The sequence below is a fragment of the Sparus aurata genome, chromosome 16, assembly GCF_900880675.1.
Source record: "Sparus aurata chromosome 16, fSpaAur1.1, whole genome shotgun sequence".
Lineage (NCBI taxonomy): Eukaryota > Metazoa > Chordata > Actinopteri > Spariformes > Sparidae > Sparus > Sparus aurata.
The window spans coordinates 24,981,655-25,006,761 of record NC_044202.1 but is presented as its reverse complement, the minus strand read 5'-3'; the positions used below and the strand labels follow the sequence as shown (position 1 = coordinate 25,006,761).

Genomic DNA, 25,107 nt, shown 5'->3' with positions numbered 1-25,107 from the left:
AGTCATCAATATTAAGATGGTCTAACTAAAGCCCAACTAGCTATGAATGATTCAATATTCTAAAATGTGTTTAAACACGTAATCACTTGTACATTTATTATTTATCACACTGTAGAGCTGTTAGCATGACTGTGGGTGCTACATCAGTCTTGTTCTTCGGTAGCTGGTTTTGGTTGGCATCTTAAACTTTATCTAAAATTGTTTGACAATTTCTAGCTTATTGCCATGGGTTCCTAAGGGAAGGTCAGATGAGATGCACGAAGGGGAACACTGAATAATCTCTGTAATTAAATGTTTTCATACATGGTAAATGATTCTCATTTTGCTTTATGTAATATTGTTGTTCATACACAGTAAACAAACTGACTAATGTAAACTGCAATGTAGGAACCTTATTAAAAAATGTCACATTTGTCACACTGCACAGCTTTATCTCCGTGTTTTTGTCAAAGGTCTTATTATAGAAAAAGATGACTAAACAATGCGACACATCCGATATTCACATGCCAGCTATTAATTGTGATTTTCACAGGTTTCTTCTGATTCTGGGTGGTTCTCTGACAGGTTGTAAATTCAGCGATAAAGTGATGAATCAATTCAAAATGTTCCAATATATTTTAAAAGAAAGATGGTAGGTTTTACAGTTTAATGGGATCTCTTTTAAAGTTAATGACCTTTATGTGTGCAGGTTCCTTGTGCATGTCGTCCATAGAATAAGCAGATATGACCCATCTGAAACAAGGTTGTGTGTGCCTCTTATTTATTTGTCTTCATGAGCAATTCACTTGATAAAACAAATACTGTTACAACACAAAAAATGATTATTTTTTTCAAAGCAATTTTGGCCACATGTTATGTACATGTTACAACGTCATAATAAAAAGACAGAAGATCATCTCCTCATGTCACTGTTTTCTCCATTTTTAATAATTAAAAAAAGCTTTTCACTGTTCACCAGGCATTTACATTGGAATAGAATGCTCAGGTCAAACCACCTTCACTTTTTTTGTATAATTTGCAAATGCAAATCTTGTCAACAATAAATAATACTATAAAATGTACACAAAAAGATTGACAGTCCACCACAAGTTAAAACGTTGAACAGATTGGATGTTTGGGAACAAGGAATTTGGGAGGAGGGTTTTCTTCTTAGCAAAAATGTGAGGGTTCATACAAGTTACAGAAAAAAGCTGATCATCTATACATTGACACTAGCAAGATAACAAAGTTGTTGTTTCTGGTATATTTCATTTTGTACAAAGAAGGGATAGTCTTCTTTACAAGCGAGCATCATTGTCTTAACTGTAGAGATTATACAAGCAAGAGTTAAGGCAACTTCTCTGTTGTTTTTGAACAGTAACATGAAGTCATGTCATGTTTCATTTTGTCTGTGGACCACTTGTCTATATTAGGGTTGGAGTAAGTTGTCATTGCATAATTCAGGCTGTTGACCTGGCCTGTAGTCCATCATCAAAAAAGGAATGCTGGAGATTTGTCACGAGTCTGTTTGCCATCACAAAGACTGATTCAGTTGTCCAGGGTTCCCACTTGAGAGTTAGGCTAGAGCTCATATCTTCAATATCTGTCTCAGACCTGGGCAGTGTACCATTTGTAACGGCAACACAACATGGTGCCGGATTAAGGACAAAACGTGCATGTTGTCTGTGTGTGTGTCTGAATGTTTGTGAGAAGGTGTCAAGCAGGAGAAAAAAGCAGACAAAACAGAATATTTTAGTCAAAATTAAGTCCCTATTACCTTTTTAAATAAGAATGATATTTCTGCAAAGATAATGATTTAATTGTTGGAGATCAGTTAGTAGCAAAGCTAAATTGTAAGGTGGCAGAAGATAATAAAAGTCAACATTTTGGGAAAAACACAAGCTTAGCATAAAGACTTGAAATAGATAAAATATAATGTGTTAATGAGTGCCCTCTAAAGGGACTGATAGGTAGATTTTTACCTATGGACAGAGCCAGGCTATCTTTTCCTCACTGTTCCTAGTCTTTATGCTAGGCTAAGATAATCAACAGCTAGGTGTAGCTTAACATTCAACTCAAAGTCATAACAATCTATTTAATCTATTTAACTTTCAGCACATTGCTGAACAATTTGGCTTCCGATTTCATGTTGATGTTTGTCCTGAGGGTGGCGATAGAGGAAAGCTCATGGAGAGTCCAAATGGAAAAGAGTTCATCCTCTGATTAACATCAATGTCTTGAGTGCATTTTATGGCAAGCTGCCTACATGACGATCATGCGTCTCCACAATGATAACAACACTGATATCTGTCTTTTTCCTTTTCAAGGTCAGTCTTCATGTTTTTGAATATGCTGGCAGCCTGTCAGCTCAGTGCAGTGTCTGCTAAAGTGTAAGCTTGGAGCAATAAAGACAGGAGTAAACCAGGACATATGGATTATTTTGAAAACTGACATTCAACAACAGTCAGGTTCAGGTTCGTATATTAACAAATGCAAAACTATAACCTGTCCTGCTTAGCAAGATTTATCATTAAGCTTTTAGGGTGATGTTATTATCTGCTTTTCTATTTTTACACCCAGATATGGTAATATTATCAGTCCAAAATTACATTAAATTCTTTTTTTAAAATTGAAAAACATTCAACAGTTTTGGGGGAGGGCCCTCAGATCCCCCACAAAATACATGCACCTACGTCTTCCACAAACCTTGGGAAAACACTGGTACCAGTGTCTTGGATTTGTACAGGGTTCTAGCTACCATTGAGAATACTGATGTCCTCTGTATGTTTTGGGGGCTTTACATTCTTTAAATTATAATAAATACATAATATAAAAGGTTTCATAACGAACAACATTTACATAGAGTATTATTGAATAAATAAAATATAATTATAAAAAGAAGTAATTGAGAAATGATTTTTTTTGTTTTCTTGACAAAATTATGAGGGGTGTATTGAGGACTCCACCTCTGAAATCCCGGCTATGGCCCTGGTTTCATGACTCACACATTTGTTAGACAGCACAGAGACAAAAGTGTCCAGTTTCTCTGATACATCAACCTGGTTTCTGTTCTTTCACTTGCAAGATTCAAGATAAGACAACTTACAGGGAAATCTCGTTTTTTTTTTTTTTACTAAATTGCTCAATTTCTATTCTTTTGTAAACTGTAATTTTAGAAATGTGCTTATGATTCGCATCTGTGAAACAATGACATAAAGGAATATCTCTACTTAAGGTCAAATGTGATTCAGCAACAGGCAGACAAGACAGCTTAAAAAGAACATTTTCACTACCTTTGCTTGGAGAGAAATGAAGGAGGGGCAAGGAAATGCTTAAAGTGACACCAAAGCTGGGCCTTGGCAAGCGGCAAGCTAAGCCTAAATGCCTGACTAACAGGCGACAGATAGAGTTGCACACTGCTTACTCTGAGTCAACACTCTGCAATCTCAACTGGGCTCTCTGCTTGCACCTGCCTCACATAAACACACTCCTACACACAGTCAAATTTACTATGTGCATTGTGTGTGTGGCATGAGTATGAGTGCCGTGGGTTATGATGTGTGAGTTTGTGTGAGTACATGTTGGGCCTTATTTGGACACAGAATGAATCACATAATGTCTCACCATGACAGAATTAAAACAAAGACTTCAGGGAAAACAGTGAGATAAGATGACTGCAAAGCAATCTACACATCTAACTCATGATTAGGGATCACTCATGTCCTGCTTAATCTTTAGACTCCAGATTTGTATTTCACCTTACTCTCAGTGTGACATATTGTAGGCCTTTATGGATTGAATAAACCATAAAGAGAGACAACGGGGTAATACTGCGTCTGACATCCACTTCTGTTCTCTTGTGTCTTCCTTTCGTTTTTCAAAATAAGTGCTTGTTATTTTGGCAACTATAAATTATCTGGTCAAATCTTCAGCTTGGAATCCCATTTCCACTGAAAACTAGGTGACATGTTTTGCTTCAACACACCAGAGGCCTTTGGCATATGATAATACCTTGTCTCGCATGGGTACAATGTACCTCCTCCATAGGAGTGTAAACTAAATGCTGGCTTTGTCTGATGGCGTCCCAGCTCACAGGCTTAAGCTGTGGCGTAACTGGATCAGATCAAACAGGGAGGGTGACAGTTGTGTTGCATTTACTCAAACTGCCCAAAAAGAGACAGAATCAAGGAAAACACTGGCTTTAAATTTGGCTTTAAAAGGAATAATAATTGGCAAAAAATAAGCAATTTGGCAGGATTGGAGACAGCTTTTTACATGTTTCTCAAATTATTTTCAAAATGAATCCTCAGTGTATTTATTGTAGAAATATTTCTGCCGTGTTACTTCCGCAGTCTTCCTCCAGGTCCCAGAAGAATTATTTATGAAAGCGCTGGCTTCCCTCTGCCCCCTCTAAATTCAGTGCAGTCAGTCTCAAACTAACCCATAACAGGAACATCACTGGTAATGTATTATAGAAAAGATTGAGAACTAGCCTGCGGTAGCGAGTACCCACTGCAGGTTGGCAGACTTCCTACATTGCCATGACTGCCCGGTTCTGTTAAAGGTGCAGTAAGCCTTGAAAACAGCAGGGGCTCCTATTACTGCTGCTAGCACAACTTAATGTTTAAGCACACAGACCGCATTCCCGAGGGAGTGAACCAGTCAATAGTTGGAATGATTATCATGACAACTCTGCCTCCTTCTTTGTGACAATGTACATTTAAATTCAGTGACGTTTAATCGCAAACAATTTGATGAGGAAAATGGCAGAGATTGCATGATTCCACCCAAACAACATTACTTGCTGGTGAAGGTTAATATTTTATACTCTTATGCTGTTGCTGTTTCAGTAAGAATAATTCTAAACACAAATGGGAATTTTATGTCCAAGGACTGTTTTCTAGCCTCTGATTAAATATCTTTTTAAATTGACCTTCAGTCATATTACATTTACTGTATTCATCTTTGTGCTTCTCTTTTAGGTACGACCCATTCAATCGCCTGGAACACTTTGTGTCAGGTTGGCAAGTGCACTTTTGCCAGTTGTGCACAAGCAAAGGCTGAGAAGAAAGAGCAGACTTTTTGCCAGTGTTTGCCTGCTCTGTGTCTGTCTATACCTCAGTGACAAACTGTGTGACAAAAAATAACACTTACCAGAGCAGATATTTGTACCTGTTGATATGGAGGAGCATTTCACTGAGGGATCAAAATCTCTCTATGTGGCTCCTTCACTAATGTCCCAGCAGCAGCTTTGAATACAGGACACAATATATTGCGTTCCATAGTAACAGACAATATGGAGCACTTGCTTTGATAGGGGATGGTGGATAAGCTATAAGAGCCAGTGTGAGCTGAGAGTCTTTAAACGAGGAAAGAAGCAGCGGGGTAAAGTCCTGCTTTGGCAGGGATACTGTCTGCAGTTCAAAGGTCAAGCAATCCTGCTGGCCATGACATCAAGTCTGTAGAAGTTCTGTCACACAATCCTGTCCACTCTACTATGACACACATCAACGTGTTTGGTTGGACTCTCATCAGTCGTCGAAGGCGATTTGTGGTGCTGGTAGACTGGACGATGAGTGAGGACAGGAGAAATGTTTGTGTGTGCACATGTGCGGTGGTGTAGTTGGGAGGGGTGGGATTTGGAGGTGGGGGGTGGACAAGTGAGTGTCGTTGATGGCACTGTGGTCCTCAGAGCGTCCATCTGTGAAACAGAGTGGGAGGAGAATTAGACTGTGTCGCTGGGCAAGCAACCCCACGAGCAGGCAGCCCCAACTCTAATTTTAAGGGAAGTGGGAAAACAGGGAGTGTTGAGTTCAGAGCTCATACATGGACCACGCAAGAGCAATTTTAATGTTAAAAACACTGAGGATGAAATGCTCTTGCATGCTTCTTAATTTTTGATTTACTCTCTTCAGCATATGTAATTAGAATCAGCTTGAGGACACTTCTTGGCAAATAAAGAATGAAATATTCAGCATCTGCTTTTCTGGCAAAATAAATTTTACATGATGTTTTAGTTATTTCATCATGAATACCTTGCGATATTGCAGAAGTGCAGAAGGTGAGATACAACAAGATACAGCTAACAGAATACTCTTCCTTATCAGTAATCAAAACCAGGGTTTCTTTAGCTATCAGAAGGTTACAGTACATTTTCTCCATCACATCTATGATTCATTTCGCCTCCTTTTAGCAATACTAATGGTGCATGGGGCTTGATTTCCATCTTTTGTCGTTATTAATTACTCTAATTCAGAGCACTCGCCTCATGTTACCACAACTTGAATTGGCCTTCAATTGCTCTTGAATAGAATTTCATTTAATTAACACCTCGAGGAGTGCATCATTAAATTTGTATTAATGTGCTGAATAAATCCCTTGTCAGGAACGACGTCCCATTTCTATTCTGAAGCTCGTGGAGGTATTCTGTCTGTCAAAGTAAAGCAACAAGTAATCTTTGACGTTGCTGCACATTCTGAAGCAATGTGCCAACTCCTGAGGAAATACACGTGTACATTTTAGAAAATGTATGTTTAACTAAATGGCAAGAAATGCATGACATCAGTTATTTTGTCATTCATAATAATTTATTTCATAACCTCATACCATAAAAACCTATATATATATTATAAACCTACAATATTTGAATGTTCTACACATGAATGATGGTGTGTGTGTGTGTGTGTGCGTTCAGGAGAAATCCTGGCATATCCCCCTCCATCCCCACATGTATAAATGCCTTCTTGAAATGTAAAATGGGCTTCAAATCGTGTCATCTCCTGGTTCATTAACCCCTTCAAGAAGGAGTCGAATAATTAAGCTGCTGCTTGTTTTACCTCTTCAGCACTGTCTGTGGGAAGACAAGCTGCATCCTCCCTTGAATCAAGCATCCAATTTTGAAATTCTGATGAAGTGACTAGCTATATTGTGCGACTTAAAAATTATTATGCCAGACTGGTCAAAAAATAAATAAATGCCAGAATTTAGCAAATTTAAGAAATGTTAAGATTTCGAAAGAATAATCAACTACTCATTAAAGAACTGTTGTGGAAGTAGACGATCTTAAGAGTTTATAGATATTCACTGGGGACTGAGAGACATTTGAGACATCAAAACTGACTGATTATTTGATGGGTACCCTACAGTGAATTCCAAAATGTCACTGAAAAAATCTGTACTAAAATACAGAGTGCACACAACTGCATGTAAGTGTTACTGAGAGCACAGTGGGGTGAACCCACCTCATTTGTTTTGATTGCGGATTCGCAGACACCTCCTCTTCAGTGGTGGCTCTAGCTCAGGGCTCCCAGCTGCCGATAAAGGTGCACTGATGGAGCAGGACAGGATGGCCGTCTTGTCAGCGCCGGGCTTTGGCACAGGCTGGATGACCACACAGCCTCCGGTAGACAGCAGCGGAAGGGCATAGGCGTGCTCACCATCCTCCAAGTTGGAGTCAGGGTCTGGCTTACCCTCCACTGTGTCTGCCATCTCATCTTGCACTGGGCCCCGCTTCCCTGTCTCCCAATCTCGAACCGAGCAATTGTTCTCTTTCAGTGCCTCACGCTCCAGCTCACCATTGGCTGGCTGCTCCTCTGCCTCTCCTTCTCCTGCAACACTGTCTCCTCTTCGATCAGGACAAGACTCAAAGGCAGAGGTGAGAAGCGAATGCCATCCCGTACCATTGACTATGACGTTACATGGGGCAACAGGGTTAGTTTGAAACTGGGGCAGGGGTTGGGGCTGGGTCTGTGCTGTGCTGGGTAAGGGTGGTGGGGTAATAGCAGAGATACATGGATGTAGCTGGTTCACTGGAGGATCAGCATTGTGAGAGGGGCTGCTGTTGCTGGAGGGTGGGCCTGATGATTCCAGTGCGTTTGGGAGTGTGGCCCCTTCCAGCTCTGTAGCACTAAGGAGGCCTTGTAAGGGTGCCCCTTCACCCCCATTATGACTACCTTTCCCTTCTTTCCCCAGCCCAGCAACTGGTGGAGATCTTGGTTCAGCTTCTGCCTCTACTTTGACCTTGACCCCAGGTAGCATCCTCTGAATTACCTGCTGTTGGCATGGCCTCTGGCCCACAGTTAGATCAATCACCCCATCCATCAGTCTAGGGCCGCTGGTTAGACACAGGCTGCCCGAATTGTCCTCTGCCTTCACAGTCAAGTCCACCAGTCCTGTCCTGCGTACAGGAGAAAAATGCTCTGTACCAGTTGGCTCGACTTTCTGCTCACCTCTGTCACCTCCAGATGACCCTGGAGAGTGGGGCCCTGAACCTGAAGCTTCAGAGGACTCTCGAGCACCACTCATGGAGCCACTTTTTTCTGGCTGGTCCCTAGAAGCTTTGGGGTTAAGGGGAATTGGGATTGGAATAGGGATTGGGACTGGGAGGGGCACAATTACAGGGTAAGGGACCAAGAGAGTTGGTGGGGGTACCAATGGAGCCAAGGATGGCATGCCGAAGTTCATCATCGGGGGTAGAGGAATGCGTCCATTGTGCATCATGTTGATTGGGGGGAAAGGGGGCAGGCCTGGCATGGGGATACCAGGGTGGGGGGGCATCATGCCAGGGTTGGGATTGGATGAGGGGTGGACATGTGGGGACAGCAGGGGCCTGTGCATTGGGCTTGATCCTGGACCAATGGTCCTAGGAGGAGGCGGTGGACCAATACCAGGAATAATAGGGTTTGACAGGGGGCTATTGGGCCCTCCAGGGTGGCCAGAGGGGCGAAGAAATGATGGACGCATCTGCTGCATCATTTGATGCTCCATGAACAGCGGCAGGGGCATGGGTCCTCGGGGTGTCATTACCATGGGAGGGCTACCAGAGGGAATCCCAACAGGTGGGTGCAAAGAGGGAACAGGCGGAGGAGGAAGTGTGGGGCTCTCGTGGGGTCTGGGTGTGGGTATCTTGGCTGATGATGAGGAGGAAGGGGAGCAGACAGCAGGAGTGTCTGAGGGTGAGTTTGCAGAAGAACTTGAAGGGGCCAATGCAGAAGTGGTGGAAGGCCCCCCTGGTGAGGGAGCTTTACGCCGTAGGTCCGATAACGGTGTTCCCCATGATTCAGGAGTGAGCAGCTGTACCCCTCCACTGCACTCCAGTTTACCCTCCCCACCAGCCCCATGTCCTGGGTTACACAGTGCTCCAGGCAGCGCGGCCTGGGTCTCCTTGTAAAAAATGTCCATCTTATATTGGTTCAGGCATTTGGCACTGCAGAACTGCAGCCTCCGCTCACCAGCACCAAAGTCCAAGTACTCCTTAGTGTGGCGAATATGTTTGCACCAGTCACACACCTGCAACAGAAAACACAAACAGTACACATGCTGCATCAGCACCTGTCACCCTGCATACAAAAGTCTTCTAATTTGTTCTTGGTGAAATATAACACAATCTTCTCTAAAGTGCCCTGAAAGCAGAAGCTCAGCCCCCATACCATCTGGAGATACACATCTAAAAAAGGATTCTTTTAAGGAAACTAATTCTGTCTCTCAATACTTCAACAGATTTGTCAAGAGCAGACACTTAACTTTGAAGCTTGTATGACTGCACTTGCCTGTATGTATTTGATTATTTAATGTAGGTGTATGTTTGTGCACATCTTAATTGATGTGTTTTCTGTTAACATGGGAAGCGTGCACCTGATGGCATTCTGCTGCTAAGTGCTATTCAGGTGACTTTGTCTTTAATTTTCTGTCCTAACAAGGAATTCCCATTTACACCTTCTGTTGGCAATAAAGGCACTCTCAGTCTCATTTAAGCACAGATCCCTGGGATACTGACGAGACTGGTGCCCCAAACAAAAGAGATTATTTCACAAAAAATGGCCCTCCACACTTGGTTTTGAAGCGTGTGCCAACTAGAACACATAGTTAAGCCAGATAAAATGCAAGTAATACGCAGTCTAATGTTATCCTAAAGAAATGATGAATACTATATTACATTTATTACATAAAGTTTCAGATTTCAAGCAATGTTGCTCCCATTTTGCTGCTCACTAGATCAGTAATGATCTGAGAAGGCTTTTTGAATGGTAAACTGATTCACTTTAATCTCTGTCAGGTTTCAATCAGGTGATTGTCACAAAACTTATTAAAGAAGTCTGTAATCTTGCCATTTTAGCTCTGAAGTTCACAGAAAAAAATTATAACCTGAAATCTTCTAATTTCTGTGGATGACTGGCTGAGCATACATGATATGACTATTTTGGTGACCACTCCAGTGCTGATTATAACTGAATATGTAAAGGTCCAATATTGTAGAAAGTTAAATGTGCAATATATCCCACTACCCACTACTGCTGTAACAAAATAATTTCTCTGTCTGGGATCATTAAAGTAGATCTATCTATCTAGTCTATCTATCTATATAGGAATTGGCCACCAGTAAAATTCATACTCAAAACAAATAGGGCCTGCATATCATCCGTTTACATCCAACTGCTGCTCACTGTAGCTGCTGTTAGCTTTTTAGCTCAGTTAGCTGTGCAGCTAGCGGTTTGGACTTTGAGCTGGGGGACCAGGGTAGTGTTAGTGTTTGGACTGAGACAGGCCAGGGATAGCTGGTGAGCATGCCAACTTCAGTAGATATCTATATAACACAACATATAGACATTATAATGTCAAAACAGCTAATTTCTCACATTCTGTTGATCATTTTAGATGTTCATAGAGCACATCTAGGTGCTAGATGAATATTGCAGAATATCAAAATGCTCTATATTAGAAACTGCAACTTTAAACAAGCTGTCAGGACATCTGTTATGTTTTGATAGCATAACTATACTGTCACTGCCCTCAGCCATGACTCCAGCATGGCCATGGTTGCAGGCTTTGCCTGCTCAGGATTTTGAGAGCTGACTAATCTGCTGGGCTGGGCTTTTAGGGAGGGAGTTCCTTAAACAGACAGGCACTTGTGTATGAATAGAGGTGCTGCAGCAATGACCTGGTATGAGAAAAATAACTGATTTAATTTTTTTTATACAAAGCATGTAAACATTTTCTAGTAGACACCCAAAATAAACATCTGAACCTTAAAATGAGCTTAATATGGGACCTTAATCATAATTAAAACCTAAACCTAAATCATAATTGTGAGGTTTCAGTGTCAATTTAAATCAAAGGGCATGTGTTTCTCTTAGACTGTCTGACCAAGGATCTCTCTCAGTACTGCCATTTATGCAGTAATTGAACATATACGGTACACATGCATATTCTCTTTAAGAGGACAGTCTCCATAATATATTTTGTAAAATAAATAAATAAATAAATAAAAATAAACAAACACTGTCTGTCAAACATAAAGCTGCCATTTTAGACCAATATTCAACAATGTTACAAATCTATTGATCCACTGGCAGTAGCTCTCTCTCTTTCTCCAAAAAATAAATGTAGTGACTATGAATAAAGTGCTAGTATAAGATCTGGACAACACGAACATCTAACAATATAACACCCCCAAATTATTTTTGAAAAACTACAATAGAATTTGGTTCGAACACTCTTCAAACCAAACTTGAGTTTGGATTTACACACTAGAGCCCTGGCAAAACTGTTAGTACATTATAAATGCAACCATTTTGCTGTCCTCTTCTATTCCAAATGTAAACTGATATCCAATCATTTTACAATAGATTATCATTGCTGTTGTTTGTTTGATGGCTAGAGGTAGCAGTAGACGTTTTCTTCACAGTTCCAATGTCATACTCTAATTCTGAAGAAATATGTTTTTTTTTAAACTAATCCAAATCAATTATTGTGCTTTATGTTGTTATAACTTTGGCTATTAGAATTAAAAGATCACTTTTAGATTAACTTTTTTACTCATAAAATGCTAATCACATGTTTTGCTTTGAGGCAGGATCCCTTCTGTATGCAGAGACTAATCCAGAACTAAGTCCACATGTGAGGAGGCTAAACTGAAAACTTGTCCCTCTTACTCACTGCAGTGGCAACGATCCCAAAACACCCTGCCGCACTGTTTCATCACCATTGTACACCTTTCCAGCACAAAAAGTGCACATTTTTCTTTGGGAAGAAAATGAATGTGACCCTGGTAGAGCAGATAGCAGTGGGCGAGCCCTGAACACGGCGTTACTCGTCAGGCCACACACAGCTCACTCTGTCAGCTCTGGGAGGAGTGGCAGGTCCTCGCTGGAGATAATTAAGGCATTAATCAGTTGTCAGACCCCTCAACGACATCCATCCATCACACAGACCCTTAAGCCCCCCAGCTGAATGTTAATAAGTTGAGGGATGCGAACCGGAAGGTGGACAAACTCCTTTTGCACGCTGCATAGCAACATTAGTTTATTTGGCAGGATCCTGTCTGGCAGCAGCTGAAAGACAGCGGACTCACATGGGCTGTTTGGGCAGATGCACTGTAGCACTGGCCAGGATTTCAAAAGAATGCATTGCATGCTGTCCTGCAGCTGCTACACATGTAAAACATCAGGTTCTCTGCATAGATCATGTGTTTTACATCAGATCGTTCGCTGCAAGGTGGAATGAATCAAGCAGAAGCATCTTTCAAAAGGTATAAAAGTTTTAAAAGATGGATTGTAGTTCTGCATTTGTAATAAGTCCAAAGTCATTATGCAGTGAACTCAGAAGGGATAACATGCCCAAATATAATGCAGGTGGAATTTCTGAAACAAGCACATGAACACAGCTTGGGACACGCAGCTAGAAAACACGAGGATCCACAGCAAGAACAGATCAGAGGCTGCTATCCTATGCTCAGATGTCAGTCCCTTGAATTCTACACGTTTTAACTGCCCATTTAGTCCTGGCTAATTCAATGAGCCATGACTGAGTAAAAGTCAAAAAGGTGCTCTGGCAAGTTGAGCTTGATAATGGTAGGCCCAGGATATTCTAAATAATAAATGTGCTGAAATTTTCCTCGACTCAGAAAGACAGATGGAGAGCACTTAACGACTTTCTGCACTGTGAGTGAAATTTGCGCATTACGCTAATGGAGTTGTGCTTTTTTTTCCCCCGCTCTCCCTCTCGCTCTATCCCCACTCTGTACACAGATGTTTGCAGTTGAATGTAATTATGGTCATTTATTTCCATCGTGGCCAACGAACCAGTCCTGCTGGTGCAGTTTAACCGTTTGCATTACAACAATTATCATGCTTCCAAACAAGAGCAATCACCTTAGCGGCCATCATTTTCATCCCCCTCTTGCCTTCTGACCCAGTGTTGAGGCCAGTGACGTTTAAAAATCCCAAGATCAGGCAACTGCTCGTCTTAGTGTGCAATTCGTTTACATTAACAAGCTAGGTGAGGTGTCTCTTCATTCTGAGGGGTTAAGGGATTGGATGAAGAGTGTAAAATTGCTGCAGCCACAGAGATGAAGGAGTAGGTTGTGGACCAACAGGTTGCAGAGGAAGATGAGTAAATTTCAGGCAGTGGAGAAGAGGAAAAGAGATTGCAGAGGATTTAGATAATGAAGAGGAGGAAGAGGGGGAGGTGGCAGAAGGTTAAGAGGCTGGATGGATTGAGATGTTGCAGAGATTGTAAGGTTTCATTAGAGGCTGAAGTGGTTTTATATGGAGGAAGAAGCGGTTCCTAAGAATGAAGAGGGTTAAGCAGTTAAAGTGCATAAAGGCACAGGCTTGTATATCCCCCTGTTAAGGTCGATATGTGATGCTTTTGACACTTCTCGGATTGCCAGTATAATCACACAGTGCAAAACACAAGGATTAAACCCACCAAAATGAACCAGGTGCTTGAGGTGAGCCACTCTCTCGGTTAAGTCATCTCTCACTCCAAACAATCTGCAGCAAAGTATCCACTCCTGATGACTTAAGTTGGCGATGTGAAGAAAGCAAACAGAAACACAGTGCTTGCTGCATTGTGGATTCGGTCCAAAAACTAGATTATGTAGCAAGAGACTGCTATCATAAAGCACCTGGTCCACTGGAGAAAGAAAACAGAGTAGAGCTTCCACTAAAGTTTACACAAGAAAATTAAACTCTGGCATTGCTTAACAGACCATCTGCAACATGTGGAAGCGTTACTAGGATTCACCAAAATATTAGCTTACACTGGCCTCATTTATTGAAATATCTATCATGATGGTTATAATTACCTGGCTTGCAAAAGGGGACTCATATCTGGCTCATATCCTTTATGGTATAATGCCTACACTGTGTGCTTGACTTCTCGATGAAGCCCAGTCCCTAGGATAAAATGTTGGCACTTCACATTTCTGCAAACCACTGATATGTTCACAATTGTATGTTTCATAGGCTACGTAACATACTGACATTTCAACAAACATGTCATATCATGATCATATTACATGTCTGACTGTCATGTCTGGAGTTGGAAGGACAGCGTTGGAGTTGGAGTCGACAAGGCTGCCAACATTTGTAAGTGTCACACCACGTTTATACCTAAAAAATGTTTTGTTCTTCATGGGATGTCAGGGTTGGGATGTCCAGCCATGTTTGTTGAGTCCAAAACGGGTATTTTACAACAAATCCCGATGTTTTCCTAACCCTAACCAAGTGTTTTTTTTGTGCCTAAACCTAACCAGAACACGAGCACAGCATTTCCACGACATAAAATTGGAAACTGAACCTAAAGAAGCGTAAAGTTGTTCAACATATCCCTGGTTTTGCAGAAACATACATGGACAACATTTATCCTACCGATTGGATTGCTTCATTAAGACCTGAATGGAGCATGAAGAGTTTAAACAGTCGCATAAAGCCAAAGAAGACCAGCAGTACTCTTCCTGTGAGGCCTGCCTCATCACAGCCAGCCGTCACTATCAGTCATTATAGATGTGACATACAAAGGCCATTCTCACTTGGCCAGGTGAAGCTCAATTGCGCTATATTTCACAGCACACACTCATGCACGCACAGTAAGTGAAATATATCCAGCTGTAAGAATGATGAGACAGACCTGGTGGATTGTGTTTGAGTGTCACTGCAGCAGACTGGATCTCTCTGAGACAAAACATTCTGTAGGCCTATCTGTAGACATGTGGCTGTTTGGTGCATGTTTACTTCTTCACGTGGGACATTCGCTTAAAAGTTTGACATATTTTGGTTAATACATTTTTCTTTCTTGCAGAGATATGGATAAGAAGATCATTACCATTTTAATAGCTGTGAAGCTACAGTTTGTCAGCTTATTTTAGCATAAAGACCCGAAATTAGGAAGCAGCTAGCCTGTTCAAACATAACAAAATCTGCTTACCGGCATTTTTAAAGCTTCAGCAATGTATGTTTTGGTCACCATTTCTTTATTATTATGATAATTATCATTATTATTATCATGATTGTTATCATTATAATAAATATTATTATTGTTGTTGTTGTTTCTGTTAATATGTTTTGTCACTATTATTATTTACGCTTCTTTCTCACAACTTTAACAATTTACTGTTTTGATATGTTTGAATTATGAAGTACGTGTATCCCCCGTCCCCCCACCCATGATTACAGTCAGAGGGTACACAAATTAACCTATGCATGAAAGGCCGCAACGTTGGAAATGTGGGATGAGGTTGCTTCCGTAATAACAGCTCTACTTAAGACACAGAACATAAAATTGTACTGGTAATGTTAGTATAAAGTGAGATGGAAGGAGGGAAGGGGACGATTAGGACACCAGGGGTGAGCATAAGTGTATTGTAATTTGTTCTTTGAATTTGTAATAAAAAAAGAACTGTTCACAAAAACTTAAGTAAATAAATAAATAAAGGAGCTGTCTGGGGATTAGAACAGTACACCCTACAGGGTGCTAACATGCATAGAAACAAGCACAAGAGGAAAGCAGACAAATGTGAACACTGAAGCATATCAGGGATATTAAATGTTTCTTTTCCACAACTACCAATTATCAACACTGATAGGTCACTAATAAAATAGTCCTTGTGAAAAATATACAACATTGCTCAAAAAATACAAAAAATAGGTAAATCCATACTAATCAACCTTTTTTTTTTTTTTACTATAAATGTGTTGTAATTACAATAATATAACAATTTTGATTCTGTATGAGTCTGTATTATTCTGATAATTCCTACAAATCCCCAACAGATTTCATGTACAAGGAAAATGAGCAAAGCAAATGAAAATGCATGAAAACAGTTCTGAAAAGCTCAACGTAAATGTTTGCAAAACTTATGAAAACCATGAGAGCTGCTGATGCACTGTCTCTTATTTTGGGGCTGACCTGATTCTAATGGTTGTTGTCTATTTTTACAGTAATACCCCAAACTGAACCAGTCCACTGACATGTTAGGAAGAAATGACTTGAAAATTACACACTTATAACAAAAAAAAAACAACATCAAAACATATTTGTGCAGTATCCATCAAGCTTAAACTCTATCTGGTGTTAAATGGTTATGGTCCTTACAAGCACATCGCTGTTTGTCTTGAAGACAAGCCTGGGCGTGTCCTGAGTAAAGCTGTGCTGGGGTAATTTCCCACCGAGGCCATCGTCGTCTCTCGCCTGGGGGGAGAAATAATGGCTGCTTTTTACGAATGGACAAAATAAACAGGTGAACAGAGGCAACAAGGAAACTCAGAAATGGAAAACAACACTGAGAAAGATGAACAGAAATGGTGACTATAAAATGGGTGAACAGTCATTGGTTTGTGGACAAACCAATCAACAGGATTCTCTGCAACAAAACTGCATGTGTGAACGTGTGTGCATGCATGTGTATGGTTGAGGAGTCTGCAAGACATTTAGTTCAGACATTCAAAGTGCTGCCTACTAATACAGCAGTGCACGTTCCATCAAACGACCATTTATTAAGGATAAAAAGGGGAAATTTAACACATTTGAATAAAAGACTAATTTAGTTATATCACTCTCCACCAACATGAATGAGTGAAAATATCTGAAGGCTCTGAAATCTGTAAAAGGCCTCTTTTAAATTGCAATTAAATAAGTCATGTCAATGTCAATTCAATGGGAGGTTCAATACCTTGTCTAAAGGGCCAGCACACCCACACAGGTGTTTTTCCTGATTCTTGCTGATAAAACTTCTGGTCATGTTGAAGTAAGGTGTAAGAAACTGCATGATTTCACCAACTCTTCTTCTACACTTTCATTGTAGTAAAGCACAGGTGTTACTTCTAACATGAACGATGGCTTATTTGTACTGACTTCAAGCAATCTCAGCAGAATGGGAAGAACGGAAAAAAATCAACCGATATTCTGACATGACTCCACTGCTAAGGTTGTAACCACACCAGATAACCAAAACTGCCTCATTAGTTATGTGAAACCAGATACAGGCAAACAGTGTACTGCCCCTATATAAAGTGACTGTGTCAACTTTTGCTTAAACTGCCAGCATTGGTGCATTGCAGCAGTTTATTGACAATTGTTGCTGTTCTAACCTGAGCATTTTTAATAATAGTGATAATAATAGTGACTTGAATGGCTCACTGACTTAAAGTCTGAAACACAAGATCAAATCAGTCCAATTAAGTGATAATTCCTGTATGGGTGAAACCTGCGTGTGGTCGTGCTCGCTTCCATGAACTTAGCAATAATGTTAGCTAATATTAGAAATTGGTTCCTTCATGCAGTTAAAGGAACATATACTTTTCTGACAACCGACTTTCGTCATAAGTTAGCATCCCATTTTACTTACTTACTGATAACTGCAATGGAAAATGTAGTACGCTTATTAGTATATCAGAGAAACCTGGCCAAGCAAACAGGGAAAGGGTTGTGATGTGAGTTATAGCTATAGTCGATGTGGAGCTTGTGCCAAAGAAGTACAATCTTTATTGCAACATTATTTTTTAACAGCACAAATGGAGACATTCATAGGCTATTTCAGGTCTGACTTTAATTGGCGGGGCATTTCAAAATTGAATTAACTAAATTGAATTCTAAATTGTGGATCATGGTTGCGATTCAATAGATTGTGATGTTATTTTTCTGGCCAGACAGTCCACAGTTAAAACAGTGTGGATTAAACCTAAACACAAAGAACAGAATTATTTCCCGGCTTGGTTGAATACTTCCTGGACAGTTTGATGGGTACTTCTTCTAAGAAACGGCGCTGTTTCACGCAGCAAAACCACTTGTTTGCATCCAACAACACAAATCATTAAGACATTGTCTTTGGCAGGCATAACATCAGGCTGCTGGTTTTAATGTTCAGTAGAATACATGGAGATTAATCTTACTATTATAGATGTAATAACATGAGATACAGGTTGACTGCTAACCTGACTTAATACCATCCTTAAATGTGCTGCTTGTTATTGGTCAATTTTTGAGAGAATTTGACAGTTACATAATGTGTCAATATAAACTACAATTACATTAGGTAAACTAAGCATATATTGTAATTTGCTCAAATAGTAGCTGTTGTGAATTAAATGTCCCATGCCTTTATATTACAGTACAAAACTCCTTTAAGTGTTTATACCAGCTGGAAAAGGAGCCACCTTCTCCTGCACTCTGTGAGTCATTCATTATGCGCAGTGTGAAAACTGAGGCAGACGACGCTGTTATGCCAGGTGTGGACAATTTTGTTACAAAGAAGTTATTGGAGGAGCTTTGCCTGGCGCAATGCCAAATTGCTCCATTGTGTTTCATTAAAAATGAAATGCACTTTTATATAATACAGATCTCAGTGTGTAGAAAGTGGTTCATATCTGCTATCACTGTTTTCAGAAACAGAGCTTCAACCTCAATTAAGCATGTTCATCATGCCGTTTGCAGCCCCTCAAGCTGACGTTTCATACTGAGCCTATGCCACCGACAGGTGAGCCACTGGCCTGAGCAGCGCTCTTTCATATCATGTTCCCTTTAAATTGCTTGCTGCAACCTTTGATTTGTCATGGGTAATTTGGCCTTCAGCTCTGTTCATCTCTCAATGATACCAAAGGGCAATTCTGGTGTATATTTTACATTTTTTGTCCAAAGACTGATTGAGTTTGCTTCTCTTTCCATCTGCTTCCCTCACCTCCAGGTAGGGTTTCCCATTCCAAGCACGACATAAATCAAATACTGCTGTCTTGTGAAGAGCACTGTTATTACTACAGAAGAGGTTACAGTTAAAAGAGTCTGACAGAAACATTGTTCAGCACTGACATTTTACTATTTAGATCTTTTTTTTTTACTTTTAGCACAAGGTTGCAGGAAACAAAACCAGAGATTATTGGGTCATGGTTATTTAGAAGCTGTCAGCACACTAAATGAACAGTAGGTGTAGGCTGATCCATTTAGAACTATGTTCTATCCCTCACTTGCTCAACCACTCACATGTGCGCCATGTCACACATACTGAAAGACAGGTAGACACACATGAACACACACATAAATCTGGGCAGGCATTTGAGGACACACACACACTCACACAAACACACACACACACACACACAAAGATGCACCATTGTGCTATTATTCTGTCTCCAGTTTGTGCTCTGACCCTCTGGCCCTGCGCCAGTTCATTTGCATATTGTACTAATGAGGTGTTGGCACTGTGAACGAGGCGTGAGGCGCACACAGGGAGCCACACACAGATAAAGGAGATGGGATTAAGAGATAGATAGATAGATAGATAGATAGATAGATAGATAGATAGATAGATAGATAGATAGACAGATAGATAGATAGATAGATAGATAGATAGACAGATAGACAGATAGATAGATAGATAGATTTTATTATTGCATATTAAACACAACCACATTTTACAAATTAAATACTGAATATTAAAAAAAAATATCTATATATATATAAATCATCACTTTGCCTTAGCACTCTGGGGAATTGCAGTTTTAGTGCCAGTTGTGTTACTTTGTTTAAAGGTGTTTTTTTTTTTTTTCTTATTGCCGCTCCATCATGCCAGCAAACTGCATCTGCCACCCAGCTGAAGTTCCTTATAAGAACGACAGAGCAGGACATCGGCCGCTGAGCTCCCCTTTGGCGGCTCCACCGTCCTGAGGGGACGTCACACCAGCTGCCACCGCGCTAGCTTCCATCTGGGCACGGATACGTGTCCAGGTGTGTGTGCCCGTCACCTGCCAAAAGAGCTGCATCTTCCCAAAGAAAGACGCTCGCAGGCAGGCTTTCCAAATCCAAAGACAAACACAGACGAGCGTGGCAGAGCTCAACCCAAATCCTGAAATAAAGGTGCAGGCCTGGCACCACGCATACAACAGGCAAGAAATCCTACATTTCCAAAATAAAAGACACGTCTGTCTCTACTTTTCCTGTTTTGAAAAGCCATCCCAACACCAGTTTAATTCTGTTTGCAGGAGAGATTTTCAAAAACATGCGAAAGAATATTTTAAGATTACCAAGGCCATGATCTTTGTACTTCAATTTTGTGTATGCACACACAAAACGTATGGGATGTCTGGTAAGAGTGCCAGTACTTTATGCACCAACATAAGTGTGATTGAAAAATGAATTGTGCTGCTTAAGAGAATTTCTGAACTGTCTTTACAACAACACATAGAACTTAGAGAAATCTCTGAGCATATTGCTATGGCTTTCATTCAAATTTGTTTTTAATTGAAAGAAGAATGAGACAGACCAAATTCCCCGTACTAAATGCCTTTTTTTTTTTTTTTAACAAATGCTATTCTCACTGTAAGTCACTGTGGAATAACATCTACTTGGCATACTGTTTGTGAAGTTTGAATTGTCAAATTGTTCCTGGAACTTCACAAGGTTGCAAAGAGTGTTTCCATGCTTAAGGTCATCATCACAACACAACTGAAATATGGGATATGAATGAAGCACATTCTTCGCTACACCTAATGCACCCGTCTTGTTGATCACTCCTACAAGTTTGACAAAAGACACAAAGGCATGCAAGCTCCACTTTTACCATCTCAACGCCTAGTTAGCCGGAGTTACTTTTGTCTTTATTTGAGCTGGATGGCTGGCAGCTATGAGATAATCACCTTCCTCTCTGTGCCCCGAAGCTGTGTCAGGCAGGCCTCAAGGCTTCCTAACCAGCAGTGTGCCTGAGCTGCAATATGCAGACACATTACACACTTCATCACGCACTCAAAATTTCCACAAGCAGCTACATTCATCCATATACAAGCCAGAGTTACACACACACGTACACACGTCTTTTCTCTTTGCGTGCGAGCCCTCCTCAGCAGCCAATGGAGATGCAAGCTAAATTGTCGAGTGTTCAGGAGCAGGGCGGCAACCGCAGGGCTGTGTGTGGAGGAGACACTGTGTGTGTGTGTGTGCATGTGTGTTTGAGGTGATGTGACATTTCTGGGCTGACATGAAGCGACAGTCTGCCCCCTCGCGCCTGGAGGGAGCTCCCAGGGAAAGACACTGATGGAGGTCTGGGGTCTCCGGGGGGGAATTTCATGGTGTGAACAAAAAGCCCTGCGCTGCGGCAGAAAAGACCTGTAAAACACAAGCTGGAGCCTCCTCACTACCTGCTTAATGCTTTATTGAATGTTGTGGAGGTAGAAGTCATGGTTCACATCTTTATTCGCATGACGTCTAAAGATATATAATGATAATTATAGTCTATGAATAAAATAACAATACGATCCTTGTGTGTTTCTGGTTGTTTTACATGTTTCAGGAAAAATATGATAAATCAACCTATTATGACAACTGGATTTTGAATGAGTCCTTTTTTCTATCTGCTTTCAAACACAACACAAACACAACATACCAGTACACAGCAATGAGCAACATCTCATCACGATCCGTGTTGCAGCAACAAACTTCTGCATGCAGCATTTGAAACCCAACCCTGGATAACATGTGGACAACATGTGTTAGGCTGACTGACTCGATGAGAAAGCAAAGCATCCTCTACCCTACACCTATCTACCGCTGTGCTTCTCCCCAACAGAGGGTAATTCATCACTGCTAATTGCCTAAGTTAATCTTGGCACTGTGTCCAATGAGCAAGCATGTTTATCGGTGTTATGTGTGGGTGTAAAGAGCGAGACAGCGAACGGCTGCGTGTAAAAGCATGACAGTTGAGCAGCTTCTACCTACAGCTGAAAGCAAAGCATCACCCTAAAATTAAACTTCATTCACTTTAATCCCTCAAACTGTCTAAGATCGTAGCTGTTGGACATGTAAATTCTCACTGAACTTTCCCTTCAGTTGGGATCTTTCAGCTCAAACTGTTTTTTTTTGCAATCCAGCAATACATGATAAGTTGCAGTGCATTACAAAAAGCTCCAAGCTATATCTCTGAATCAATAGGGGCCAGTTAAAAGGAGAATGAGAGTGAGCAGGCAGGGTGAGGTGACAGACAGAATAATTGAGTAGAGCGAGTCCTGAGGAAGCAGCACCTTCCATACAAACTAATCCTGAAGCTTAAGGCATACAGTAAACAGGCACATAAGTGATTAGCCCGAGTTAAACTATCAATCATCGTTCACCACACACAAACACACACTTCATAATATACTGTAGGGTTATGCAGAGATGTGAGAAAGTAGCGGCCATAGTCACCCTAGGAGGGGATAGGGTTTCATGGATGAGGCAGCTGAAGATATTTCATGCAACATAATGCCAGAGCATTACCCCCCCCCCCCCCCCCCCCTCCCCCCAACACACACACACACACACACACAAACATACACACACACACACACACACACACACACACACACACACTCTCTATCCCAAGCACACACAGACATGAGATACTTTTTTTCAGCCATGACAATTTTTTTTTCTACTGGAAAAAAAAGAAAGCCTGCAGGCTGTGTTGTTGTGGCCAACCTTGTGGGTGCATGTGAAAAGAAACGTGGGTATCGCTTACACAAATGGCCTGCATGAATGTGCGAGAGCCAGACAAAATATAGAATCTGAGCCGCTGTGGCAGTGTAGGCCTTTCCTGTGTTTGTGATGATGTGAACATGTGCATTCTGCTGATGGATGAAGAAAACACCCAACATGAGGCTCAGTGGCCTCAGACAGGAATGTGGATGGTATTAATACTAGAAACTGTGTGTGATGTCCTCTAAATCTGTGCAAAAACATTGATGATATTGGTTAAACTGTATTTGTACATTTCTGCTCTGCTGAAGCATAGATCCAATAAAGGTGCTCTAATTATGTAGCTCAGATCACACAAGACATTCAAAATTAATTTATGTCAATTTATTATTTTAATATCAATGTTTAGAAACTGTTATTACTGAAATAAACAAAAAGACCATCACAAAGACGATTGATAACACTAAACTACTTGATACTGCTTGATTGTCTAATTTTGCCAACTAATTGCTGCTAACTCGGCTATCTCAGCAGGTCTGAATAGACCTTGTTTAGTGGCCTGTTGTTTTTGCAGAAAAATAAAAACTACAAATGAACTTAATGATTTATATAGTTGTGTATGCATAAAGTTAGCTTCTAAGCTGTAACCCTTTGCATCAGGCCACAAAGCCTTAAAATGTTCTTTTCCACATTGGTTGTGACATAGATTGTAGATATAGATTAGATTGTGACATAGATTGTGACATGGTGACTAGTGAGTTAGTAAGTAGATCAGGGAGATAAAAAGTAGATGGTGGCTTAGTAAGTAGATTGTGAGTTAGCAAGTAGCAAGTGAGTTAGTATGTAGTGAGTGAGTTAGTACATAGCCTGTGATTTAATAAATAGGTTAGTTAGTTAGTTAGTTAGTTAGATAATAGCTAGTGAGTTAGTTAGTATGCTAGCTAGTGGGTTAGTAAGCGGATTTTGAATTATTAAGTAGTTTAGTAAAATTTGTAAGTAGAAAAGTAGATTGTGACTTAGTAAGTAGACTGGTGAGTTAGTAAGTAGACTGGTGAGTTAGTAAGTAGATTGTGAGTCAGTAAGTTGACTGGTGAGTTAGCAAGTAGACTGATGAATCAGTAAGTAGACTGTGAGTGAGTGAGTGAGTGAGTGAGTAGCTAGTGAGTTAGTATGGAGTGAGTGAGTTAGTACATAGCTTGTGACTTAATAAAAAGGCTAGTTAGTTAGTTAGATAATAGCTAGTGAGTTAGTTAGCATGCTAGCTAAAGGTTAGTAAGTGGATTGTGAGTTAGTGATTAGATTGTGAGTAAGTAGATAGCTTGTGAGTACGTGGACTTTTTAGTTAGTAAGTAGCTAGTAAGTTATTTAGTATACTAGCAAGTGAGATGGCCTCTCTACAGTTTTTCTACCAACTCTTCACAGTATAGCTTCACAGCACAAAATTATGGAAGCCCATTTCTGCCAATCTACGTATTTTTTTTGTCGATTATTATGACATAATATGTTGTTATCATAAAATAAAAATAAAAAACAATCCATCGTAATAAAAAAACTAGGTAGGTGGGTTTCCTTTTTGGCAGAAATGGACTTCCACACATGATAGCTATGTCCTTAATTTCCAAGACGTGTTTATAGTAATAATTTCCACATGTGTATTTTGTAACAATGAAGGAGATGGAGTGTAAGCTATAGATATAAAGAGAGCTATGAAAACTAGGGCCGGGACTCGATTAAAAAAATTAATCGAATTAATCAGAGGCTTTGTAATTAATTAATTGAAATTAATCGCATTTTAATCGCATATAAATATTTGACCTGAGAACAGTGAGAAGCAATTTTTTTCACATGGATTTTAGTATACCATTGAATAATGACTGAATACAGAAGCTTAAGCAACAAAACATTGTTTTTGTTTTTTCAAGACCAACAGACCAGCGCAATTTTTAAATATTTTTTTGGCCTTTTATGGCTTTATTGACAGAACAGCTGAAGATATGACAGGAAACAGGGAGAGAGAGAGAGAGGGGGGGAGTGACACGCAGCAAACGGACCCAGGCCAGGAGTCGAACCTGGGTCCGCTGCAGAGCCTCGGTACATGGGACGCGTGCTCTACCCACTGAGCTAAACGCTGCCCCGACCAGTGCAATTTTTGCCATAAAGTCCGGCAATAGCATGCTCTTATCTACGCTTCCATCAGTCCGCTTTTGAAAACAAAATTTCCCATCCACGGGGCCAACCAAAGCAGTCTCGTCTGCTTCTTTGTTCATTGTTGTTGTCTGAAGTCATGAACGTTAGTTGGTGCTCCAGTATAATCGGTACCCCTGAAACTCTTCCAGTGAGAAACGTTCCGCGGTGCAAAAATAAGTGCGATTAAAATGCGTTAATTTTTTTTATGCGTTAATTTTTGTGTAA

General features: G+C 40.5%; 1 protein-coding gene across 4 annotated transcripts in view; it reads right to left on the bottom strand.

The window, feature by feature from the left end:
* Positions 1–733: 733 nt before the first annotated feature.
* sobpa (sine oculis binding protein homolog (Drosophila) a) overlaps positions 734–25,107 on the bottom strand; it is a 46,013-nt gene continuing 21,639 nt past the window's right edge. For 2 of the 4 annotated variants that reach the window (XM_030391330.1, XM_030391331.1), the window contains 3 exons: positions 16,354–16,449; positions 7,221–9,267; positions 734–5,680 (listed from right to left, as the gene is read on the bottom strand). In XM_030391330.1, coding sequence (XP_030247190.1) covers positions 7,222–9,267; positions 16,354–16,449 — 2,142 coding nt within the window. In that variant the 3' untranslated portion in view covers positions 734–5,680; position 7,221. The remainder of the gene's footprint in view (positions 5,681–7,220; positions 9,268–16,353; positions 16,450–25,107) is intronic. The other 2 variants (XM_030391332.1, XM_030391333.1) reach the window with 1 other exon arrangement.